The sequence below is a fragment of the Hydractinia symbiolongicarpus genome, chromosome 5, assembly GCF_029227915.1.
Source record: "Hydractinia symbiolongicarpus strain clone_291-10 chromosome 5, HSymV2.1, whole genome shotgun sequence".
Taxonomy (NCBI): domain Eukaryota; kingdom Metazoa; phylum Cnidaria; class Hydrozoa; order Anthoathecata; family Hydractiniidae; genus Hydractinia; species Hydractinia symbiolongicarpus.
Window position 1 is genome coordinate 4,800,174 of NC_079879.1, and position 11,022 is coordinate 4,811,195.

The window sequence follows — 11,022 nt, forward strand, 5'->3', positions numbered from 1 at the left end:
TTCGATTTGAAAAATTTCAGCAACATAACAAATGCAAAATTCCTGACTTCATTGGCGATAAATTTGTGATTTAACCAATGATGTTGTTGTCTATAATAAAGTGAAACCTTGTGTTTACAATTATATTTGATTGATGTCAAAACTTTTGGGATGAACAATCATCTGAAATGACAAACTTCAAGATGATCGTATCATCATAATGGAGATACAAAATCATTAGCAACACTGGTAAATACTTAAGAAATAGAATAAAATCGAATAAAAAATAGAATCAAATTCTGATTTAGCTATAGCCAAGCTATAAGTTCCTTATAATTGATACAATCAATATGTTTTAAGCTCCGAAAAAAGATTAAATCAATGTTAACCCATAGTTAAAACACTAAGATAAGGACTAAAATGAAAATCCACGACAAGTAACCAGTAATCATCCAATTCTAACTATAAACAATACCTAGGAAATTGCTTTTTACGAATTAGATGAATTAGAACTTGGAGGAAGTATTAGAAATGAGATTAAGGAAACAAGTACAGCAGAAACGTTTTTTCTAGGTACGGTCGCAAGAAAATTATGTTCTCGTGTTTATTCTGTTTATGTGTGGTATCCTTCATTTCGAGTTTTTCACCAAATATTTAGTGGTTTACTGCAATGCGAGTGCTTAGCGGATTCTTTCATGGTGATATCGTCGTCCCACTCATGGTGCTGTCAGTGGAACTTGTTGGACCAAGATATCGAGGTTTTGTTGGATTAGTCACCTGGAATTCTTGGACTATAGCACTTTGCTTTATGAGTCTTCAATCCTGGTATGTTCCAGAATGGAGAAAATTGACGATGTTTTTATCTATTCCATACCTCTTTGTTCCAGTCATCGGAGCTATGTATGGCATTATTTTTGTTAATTAGATTTCCAATTAATTAGAGTGATCCAATAGGTCGACGTCAACTGACTTTTGTACGGAAACTTTTGTACGGAAAGCGAAGTATGCGCCATTTGCACAAAAATAAATAAACGGCGCGACTAAACAACGTTTCGTTCCTGTGTTCCATTCGGAGTGTGCAGCTATACGGATTACGGCTCCGTATAGGCATGCTTATACGGAGTATAACTTCGTATAGCGACATGTTTACTCCGTATAGACGGAAATGTTAAGTACAAAAAGCTGCAAGCGGCGCAGACAGCTTTGGGAGTATAATGCCGACACTAGTTTCGCTAGACATCAGCGAATGCAGCATGAGCGTCGAAGTTTAACTAAGCATTCTTATTAAAATTTTCACTGGGCTATTTCAGTGTAGAAAATCGTTAGGGCTAAGATAAATTTTAAAAATTGGGGAGACTCTACGAATTCTTTTAGGATATGAAGTAGTTTACTATTTGCGTTTTGTATGAATTTTATTTTTATGGCTTCCATTATATTCATTCTTAGCTTTAGAACTTTGTTTTTTATGTTTCTATATGCAATAAAACTAACCATACAATCAATGACATTTTATTATGCAACTTTAAAATTGTGTACTTTTATACCAGCCATTGTATACCTTAACTCGTTAACAAAACATCGAATTCGTTCCTAATGAACATGTACACTAAGCCTGTCACACTCCGTATACTAAGCATGTCACACTACTCCGTATACTAAGCACGTCACACTACTCCGTATACTCCGCGTTACATTCCATATATTAAGCATATCAAACTCCGTATAGCATACTTCGTATATGAAGCATGTCACACTTCGTGTAGCATACTTCGTATATGAAGCATATTACACTCCTTATGGCATACTCCGTGTAGCATACTCCGTATGTCATACACCTTATAGCACATTCTGCATACTCCACATAGCAAATTCTGCATGATATAATCTCGGTATCTCACAATCTGTATGCCATAATCCGTTTGCTGCAATCAAACTAATGTTTCCACTGACTCCGTATAGCAATATACTTCTTATGTTTATGATGGATAAAAAAAATAGAAAAATGATGTGCTTGTCTTTTTAACTTGTTCTTTATAGTGATTATTTTTTATTTTTTTCGGAAATAGTTTTAAACAGTCACATAATATTGCAATATTTCCACTTTAAGAACATTTGTTGGCAGACTCCGTATAGCTAAACCAAACTCTGTATAGCAGCTATACGGAGTATTACTCCGAATAGAAACCACACTCCGTACGTCACACCTGGAGTTTCGTTTAAGGTTTAGGCTAAGATGTGAGTCAGAGTAAAAGTCAGAGTCAAAGTTAATAAAAAACAAAACAAACAGAAATTAAATAAATTTATAAATAGATAAATCAATTAAAAACGCAATTAAACAGAGTTTTTTCGTGTGGCAGTTCTCGGCCACCATACAGTTGTTATATCCACTTTGATTCCTTGTCATGTGACCGAGTTAAAAAACAGCACAAGGGGAAGTATCACACGTTGATAATCAGCTTAGTAGTTCCACCCCCTTCCCTAAAGATTTACCACTATTCGATCCCTAGCATTAACGTTTTATAGCATATTCATATATTTAGCTTTTCAGAAGGCCGATTGCATACTTACTAGCCTGAACCTCTTACTGGCCTGACCCTCTTACTAGCCTGACCCTCTTACAAGCCTGACCGTACTGCTAACATGTGTATCCAATATATACAGTTATTAAGTTACTAAATAACGTTATTTTCTGTTAAATACAATCTATTAGAGAATAATAAAACTTGAACTTAGCAAGATGCAAACCTGTTCTTTCCTCTGAGAGCAAAACATTTGTTTAACAGCTCAATAACCTATTTGAAATAGAATAGAATCGTTGCCAACACTGGTTTGACATGTTTATTTGTCGAGATCATTTTATCTTTTTTCCCACCACGCATGAAACATTAGAAAAGAATTAATCACAAAGTTTCTTGCAATAGTGTGAATAGCTTAACGAAAACCTAACTGTGGGATATTTCTGACATGCAGGATCCTGAAATGTTTATATTTGTCACAACCGTAGTTATTAAACGGTCCTGTATCACCTTCATCATGGGAGGACGTTGGAATATACATCTTTCGCATTTTTACCTTTGAAAATAATTTAATTGGATTTCTAATATGTAAGTAACGGGAAGTTTTTCGTCATTGGGGGAATCCATCCGAGCGGTTGGCTCTTCCTCCCCTCCGAATGTAACTATATTACATTACCGCTCGAGATACGCATAGCATTGCTCACTTGTTTGTCTTTCCTCCAAGGTCTATATTAAAATGTGTTAAATGTGCTGACAACACTACATTTCAACTTCGCCGGAGTGGGAACTCGAACCTGAAACCTTATACAAGTCAAATGCACTACCACTACACCATCTTCTATAAAGCATTCTATCCTTTAAGGAGTAACGTATATGCAACCACGAAAAACTTACCAACTTTGTTCTCAGTACGTTTATGAAATTCTATGTTTCAAGTTTTTTCGATATGTTAATCTTTCATTATCACCTTCAATAATATCTATCTTCAGGAAATCGCAAATCTTTTCCAGATGTTGGCATAGCTTTTTAATTAAAAATTATTTATTTTTCTGCGCGTTTCTATTGGCTCCTTACTTAGCACTAAAACACAATAAATATTTCTCTTTTTCAGCGAATGCATAATCTAAGAAAATTCAAACAGGCTGTGTAGGACACTCAGGCGCATTTTTTTTCAGCTAGCATGCATATATATCCAACCTCGCCCCGAGGATTTGTTAGGTTTCTCTTATTGTCTAAAAGTGTTCAAAACCCTGGGAAGGAGGTATATATCTGTGAAGAATATTTTGTATTGATTGATATTTTATTTTCATTAATTAGCAAACATTCACCTAACATCATAATATGAATTTCGTGCAGAAATATTCGTTTACATCTGAATATTCCTCAAAACAAATTTTGCTACATTAGCCTTCGGAAAGTACTACCGGAGTGACTAACATTTGTGTATCTTGTTAAGCTGTTATTTTCATTTGTGAAAGGCTCAGTTGTCATTGTTTACTTTACGATTTAACATAAACAATATCGCGAAACAAACTATGTATAGCTTTTGTGAGAGTGGTTGTAAAGAAAAATAAAGAAGTTAATTAACGACAAATAATTGATTGGAAAGTTGAAAACGGATTATAATGGATGCTACGAATTAAAAGTATAATTTTAAAAAAATGGCACAAGATCCGTTAAGTGAAAAAAAAGTTGCAATGCATGACAATAAAGAAAACAGTCAAATCGCAGACGATTGCGAGACAACAACAAGAAAAAGTGTTAGTATTGATCGTATTTTAGAGCATATAGGGCAACTTGGTCCGTTTCAGTTAAAAGTAATGGTGATTTATAGCTTAGTTTTAATTGTGCCCGCCTATCAGGCATTAATCACTGTTTTCATAAATGTTTCTCCTTCATGGAGACGTTCACAAAACAACCACAGTGAATGCAATAATACAAATATTTACGAGTCCACTGATGAAAAGCGATGTCGTATGAATAGAGGATCATGGGAATACGTAACGCCAAAATCATTTTCACTTGTAACTCAGGTATTTTATATTATTGACTTTTTCCCATAGGGCTTTAAACGCCAAATTTAAGTGAGAAGGGCCATATGTTGGAGGCGTAGGAGTGACCTGACTAGAGCAACTTCGTTCCAAGGGCTTATGGTCCTTCACCCAGCACTGCACTCATTGACACGTCTGACAAAAAAGCGTTGTGTCACTCGCATACACCGTCTCTTTAAGTTTCTGCAACATCTTGCGCTTTGCCAATGACCACTACAAAACAAGAAAATAAAAACCAATCTTCTTTTATTTAGTTTGACCTGGTGTGCGACAAAGATGCATTTTCGCATATAGCAAGCTCAGGATTATTTATTGGTCAAATGATAGGAGCCATTATGTTTGGTTGGTTGGCTGATAGGTAATTATAGCTTTATAATATTTGACTTATATTACATTGTAAAGTACTTCAAGCCTCCAATTATTGTAGAAATCGTAGACCATTTGTAGAAAAACACTAAATAATTCTTTTAAAACACTGCGTACTTCTTACAAACTTCTTATGAAACACTGCATTATTATTTTAAAACATTGCGCACTTTTTATGAAACACTGCGCACTTCTTTTCAAAACACTGCGCACTTCTTATGAAAAGCTGCGCACTTTCTTTGAAATACTGCGCACTTCTTATAAAAATAGTGCGCACCTCTTTTGAAACCCTGCACACCTCTTATAGAACACTACGCATTTTTAATAAAACATAGTGCATTGTTGTTGCTTTAACTTTACTTCTGTGCAGAACTGAGAAGAAAATAGCTATCTAGCTAGCTAGCTATCTAGATCAAAAATGTTCAAAGTTTCTATTACCAGAAAAATTAATGTAAAAGCAACGTGAGTGATTCCAGTATTCTTTTTAATAAGCCTACAGCGTCGGTGCAAGAGCAAAGTGTCTACTGAGGAGCCAATTTTCAAAATAAAGCCGAGTCTTACGGTTTAAGTTAGTTGAAAGAGGTTGGATCGTGGAGGTTGCTGTGGTCTAGAGATTTCTGTAACTTACTGCCTTCATGGACAAGAAAAATAACTATTCATTTTTCTCTAACTTTTGTTTGCTGGCTCACAATCTTCTTTGACTTTCCGCCAATTGAAAAGAAAGAAAGCCATATTGTTCGGTAATTAGAGTGTCCGCTATTTAGAAAGGTTTTTGAACAGAAAACGGTCAGTAAATAAAATTGTCCGCTAATCAGGGGTGTCAGCCTCTTAGATTGTCCTTTAATTAGAGAGAATTCTGTATATCAGTTATATCTGTGTATACAATATAATATCCAAGATAATTCAAATTAATCCTTTTGTTCTTGTTGCTCATAAACTTTTCCCCGCTTTAAGCTTTAATTTCGTGTAAGTCACTAAAGTAAAAAATCAGCAGCTCGTTTTGTAACACCTCCAAATAACTACAATTTAAAATCAATTTCAGCTCTTTCCTTTTTTCATTGTGTTCCAAGCAAAGGCATGGGCGCAATATTAATGTATATTGTATAGAATGTTCGACAAAGGGATATTTTTGGACTGTTTTCTTTAACGCAAAATTCGAAAAAATTGCTTATTTTCATAAAACAAATTTCATTATGCTTTAGCTTAATCTGTTTATTTTTTGGTAAATCTGAGCTTAAGTTAATGCTTGCAACATTATGTTCATAATAAAAATATATATATGTGCACGAAAGGTATTACGTATGATACCCAAGCTTTTTGATTTTTTAGGGGTAGGCAAAAAAAATGTGCAAATACATCACTATATTCTAACTATAAACAATACCTAGGAAATTGCTCTTTACGAATTAGATGAATTAGAACTTGGAGGAAGTATTAGAAATGAGATCAAGGAAACAATACAGCAGAAACTTTTCTTCTAGGTACGGTCGCAAGAAAATTATGTTCTCGTGTTTATTCTGTTTATGTGTGGTATCCTTCATTTCGAGTTTTTCACCAAATATTTGGTGGTTTACTGCAATGCGAGTGCTTAGCGGATTCTTTCATGGTGGTATCGTCGTCCCACTCATGGTGCTGTCAGTGGAACTTGTTGGACCAAGATATCGAGGTTTTGTTGGATTAGTCACCTGGAATTCTTGGACTATAGCACTTTGCTTTATGAGCCTTCAATCCTGGTATGTTCCAGAATGGAGAAAATTGACGATGTTGTTATCTATTCCATACCTCTTTGTTCCAATCATCGGAGCTATGTATGGTATTATATTTGTTAATTAGATTTCCAATTAATTAGAGTGATCCAATAGGTCGACGTCAACTGACTAAAAGGGTAATTCTAATGGAGGTGGGCCAGCCCGGTGTGTCAAGTTGGGTGGTTTGCAGTCAAAGTAAGTCATTTCTCACTTAAGTAAACTGGTTTGATTTTTATATGTACAGAAAAAAATTTTTATGAAGGTTTTTTAATATCAGTGGGGTTTGGGTTAAGTAATCCAGCTTGACTAACCGAGACAGCTGGCCTCCATAGACGTTGCGCGGCTCATCTCCCCCCCCCCAAAAAAAAAAAAATTATTGTGTTTTTATTGTTGTTTTGTTATTGTTGTTCTTTTTGTTGTTGTTGTTGTTGTGTTGTTATGTTTGCTGCTGAAGCTGTTGTTATTGTTGTTTTTTAAAATTCTTGTTTAAACTTCATCAGATGGACTCCTGAATCAGTACGTTGGTATCGTTCCCAGCACATGTTACTAGAAGCTGAAAAGATTCTTCGTAAAGTTGCACAAGTTAACAAAAAAGTTTATCCAGCCGTTGCAAGATTGGAACCAATTATAAAAAAGAACTCATCAGATGCATCATATAAGGATTTATTTTGCACAATACGTCGCAGTTGGAGGACTCTCTCCTTTTGTTTAATGTGGTAAGCAACTGTCCAAAACAAGAGAAAAAATATGGTACAGTAGAACCTCTCTTAAGCGACATTTTTGCGAACACTGCCTAAAGCAAAGACCTTTTGCAGTACCTTCGTTAGCGTTAAGGTTGAAATTGACCTCCATCAATAAATTTATAGGAGCCTTTTTAAAGCGCGTAGAATTGTTTATCCGCATGTATCAGCTTTACAAAGGTTCAAATGTACTTCCGCTAAAATCCGTCTTCCTAATATTTGTTGTAGCTAGTACGTTGTTTATAGCAATTTATTTGTAACTTTATTTATATTTGGTGCAGCTTTCAGTAATGACTTCTCCATAATTTAGGTTCACAAACGATGCTGTATACTATGGTGTTTCCATGGCTGCGAGTGATTTTGGTGGAAATCTACATCGTGATTTTGTTTTGATGAGTTTGATTGAAATTCCTGTAAATTTATCAACAATTTACATCATAAACAAGTAATTTTTTTTAAAAGATATACGAAGTTGTCTCTCTTCAACTCTTGATTTTTTTTTGTAACGAATTTATCTAGTTATTTTTTTCACTCTTTTTCCGTAAAGACTCAATCTATATATAATGAATCTGAAGCCCAAACTTTGTCAGTCCTATTTAGAAGGTAAAACAGGCCGAAAAAATAAATTTAGGGCTAACAAAACATGGACCATTTTTTAAGTTTTGATATAGTGAGGCAGCAATGAAAGATTCATAACAAACGTTCAATATCAACAAAATTATTCATTTTTACTTTAAGATGTACGTTATTTTAAAAAAGGCATTATTAAGCGAAAAGTGGGACGACCTAAGTGTCGGCCCTAAGTGACAAAATTTTGAATAGGTGACGAGCATTAAACCCCTCGAAATAATTAGAAACGACGTTAATTTTAACCAACAAAGTTCAGATCAAAAATTACACAAAGATGTAGAGTATCTTATAAAAATTTAATCTATATTTAGGATAGGAAGAAAAAAAGGAGCAATAACAGGCTATATCGTTACAAGCACCTCTCTCATCTTATTTGGATGTTTCCTTGCTTTTAACATTGCAGGTAAGAAAGTTCTTTTAATTGCAATGACTACCACTACCACCGCCTGACCAACTCCTAACTAAAATAAAAATCCTAATAAACTTTTTGAAATGCTTTTTTAGCGAATATTTACATAAGAATTGCAATCGGATTGATTGGAAAAGCATTCGGACTCGTTAGTTGGTGTGCATGTGAAATTTGGTCTGCCGAACTATACCCTACAAATATTAGGTTAAATGTGAATTTCGTTTAGTATTTAATTGTTTTGTTATGCCAAATGTACCATTCATGAATGTGAACACAAAAAGAACGTGTTTTACGTCTAAAGAATTTTATCTTCTGCTCCTTTTTTGTTGTAGGTCACATGCATTGGGTTTGCTTTACGTACTCAGTCAAATGGGTGCTTCAAGCTCGCCATGGATATCACAATGGATGAAAAAATTTCACGTTGCTATTCCCTCTTTTACTATTGGTGGATTAGCGTTACTGTCGTGCGTATTGGCAACTACTTTGCCGGAAACAAAAAATATTGAGATATCAGATACTGCTGAAATAAACAAAGGTAACACATAAGGATGACATTCTAAATAGCATCGTTAATTTGAATTCATAGATGTTAAGGAAATAATTATTTTTTAGATAGTGTTGTTGATGAAGATGAAGTAACTATGACCACCGTGATCTAGTCAAGCGTATCAGAGAAAGAACTTTAAGATACACAAAAAAAACACTTTTTTCAGAATGATTTTGTTGTCTTTAACTAATGAATTCTGATATATGGTGCGTGGGTTCAAAGCGATTTGTGAGTCTTAAGGCGTATACAATACATATGCGCACTCTTGTTTACACTCAACCTCAACCCCAAGGATTCATTGTTTTTCAAAAGCCCTGGTGTCGAGGTTGGTGTTCACAGTCTGATATCAATTTTTTAGACTTTTTTAATTAGTAGCTCCTGTAGATAGCACGGTGTAGTTTTATTTAGTATTAATTTAAGAAAGCATGGTAACATGGTATTTCCAAAAATATTATCTTTATTTTAAATAAATCTCTCTTTCGTTGTTTTTTTTGTCAATTGAATATAACTACGCGGGGCGAGTTGAAATTCTTCGACGTTGTGAATCTCCAGACACATTTATATTTGATTTTGTTTTGTTCGTGGAGAGTCGACTGTCAATTCCTTTCCTTCGCGGAATCACCCTCGACGTCTCTTTGATCTCTTTATTGAACGCATCGGGGTTTACTTTTTTGTTGGAAAGCCGAGCTGGAAAAAAATTACTTTTTGTAGGAAAAAAAAGAGATTTACATCTTAAAGCAAGGAGGGGGTGTCCTTTAAAACAGAAAATTTATAATATCGAAAGGTTTTATGAGAACAGAACAGTGATTGACACCCAGAGGGTGAGTTTTTAAACTCTTAGATTCAGTAAAAAAGTATTCATTGCAAAAGTGTCTTTTATATTATTGACATACTAGTCGATAAGGCCCGTGGAGAAATCCACTTAGGCAGGGGGGGGGCAATGTAAAAATTGGTTATTTTAGACCTTTTGCTGATGTCAGCAGTGCATATGCGAAAACAAATTGACGAAATTCAGTTTATCCGTTGTCTCTATTGTGTAGAGCTCGACATGTTCATTAAGAGAATGTATGTGATCATGTGATTTTGATGAACGGTTAATGATATACAAGGGTATAAAAATTATGCTGACGTCAGCAAAGACCCGCGAAAACACAAAAAACTATTTTTTAAAAATTTTTATACCTGTTGCCTTCAACGTATAGGTCTTTAAACGCTGATCAAGAAAATGTATGGGATCAAGTACTTTTGACAAACGGTTACGAGATATGGTACGAGATTTTGATGACGTCATCAACCCTTCCATTCCGAAACGGATCCGGGGATCCAGGCTTGAGAAAATTACCCAAATTTGTCGTAGGTGGTCCCTATTTACCTACGCGGTTAAAAATCATTGACGTCATCATCTCTTTTTTAAGTTATTTGGCCTCAAAGTTTTAAGTGCACTGTAATGGCTTCATTAATTTGATATAGGATATTGACGATAAAGTAATGTTATTGACGTTGCGCCGTAACGTCATAAGATTAACATTTGAGACATACTTTTTTCGGCGACATCAGAGGAAAATTTCGGCGACATCAAAGGAAAATGAAGATATCCACTATAACTGTCACATACACTCCGTATTATTATATAAAATTTTATTATAATTTTTTTTTTGGGGGGGTCTCAAAACCCTCTGCCCCTGAGACAGAATGCCCAGTAAAATGAAGAAATGAGATTATTTTTCACCAAACCTAGCTCTTTTCTTTTTCTGTAACACGGAAAAACTTACCGAAAAATTCGGGATTGGTGGAATCAATTCCATCTAACAGTGGAATATATTCTTTACAGATCTGACCGTTGTCATCTAAACGTTCTAAATAAAAAGAATTATTATTACAAAACTGTTGCAACCATGAACATTAACTTTTTGTAGACTTAGAAACGAACTTACTTATCGCTTTGATAAGAACGTAATTACCACGCGGTTGCAAAAAATCGCTAGCGTATGTATCAATTGTTTGATCGCTCAACTTTTGAACCACACCTTGCATAT

At 34.6% G+C, this 11,022-nt stretch overlaps 1 protein-coding gene across 3 annotated transcripts; it reads left to right on the forward strand.

The window, feature by feature from the left end:
* The first annotated feature begins 3,608 nt into the window (after positions 1–3,608).
* LOC130644297 (solute carrier family 22 member 7-like) lies at positions 3,609–9,457 on the forward strand. Of its 3 annotated transcripts, none has more exons than XM_057449835.1 (9): positions 3,610–4,528; positions 4,801–4,904; positions 6,394–6,720; positions 7,161–7,376; positions 7,711–7,845; positions 8,342–8,433; positions 8,535–8,643; positions 8,772–8,974; positions 9,052–9,457. In XM_057449835.1, the coding sequence occupies exons 1-9, from the start codon at positions 4,157–4,159 to the stop codon at positions 9,096–9,098; spliced, it is 1,605 nt and encodes a 534-aa protein (XP_057305818.1). In that variant the 5' UTR covers positions 3,610–4,156; the 3' UTR covers positions 9,099–9,457. The 3 variants fall into 3 exon arrangements, 2 of the variants coding, with proteins under 2 accessions (XP_057305818.1, XP_057305819.1); XM_057449836.1 differs by having other exon boundaries at positions 3,611–4,255; XR_008982595.1 differs by lacking the exon at positions 8,535–8,643 and having other exon boundaries at positions 3,609–4,528.
* The last annotated feature ends 1,565 nt before the right edge of the window (positions 9,458–11,022 follow it).

What these genes read in the sequence shown, in the direction of transcription:
- LOC130644297 (XM_057449835.1), top strand. Translation starts at nt 4,157, where the DNA reads ATGGCACAAGATCCGTTAAGTGAAAAAAAAGTTGCAATGCATGACAAT. An exon ending in TTTGGTTGGTTGGCTGATAG is followed by an intron (nt 4,905 to 6,393) that starts GTAATTATAGCT and finishes CTTTTCTTCTAG; the next exon opens with GTACGGTCGCAAGAAAATTA. An exon ending in CTCTCCTTTTGTTTAATGTG is followed by an intron (nt 7,377 to 7,710) that starts GTAAGCAACTGT and finishes TCCATAATTTAG; the next exon opens with GTTCACAAACGATGCTGTAT.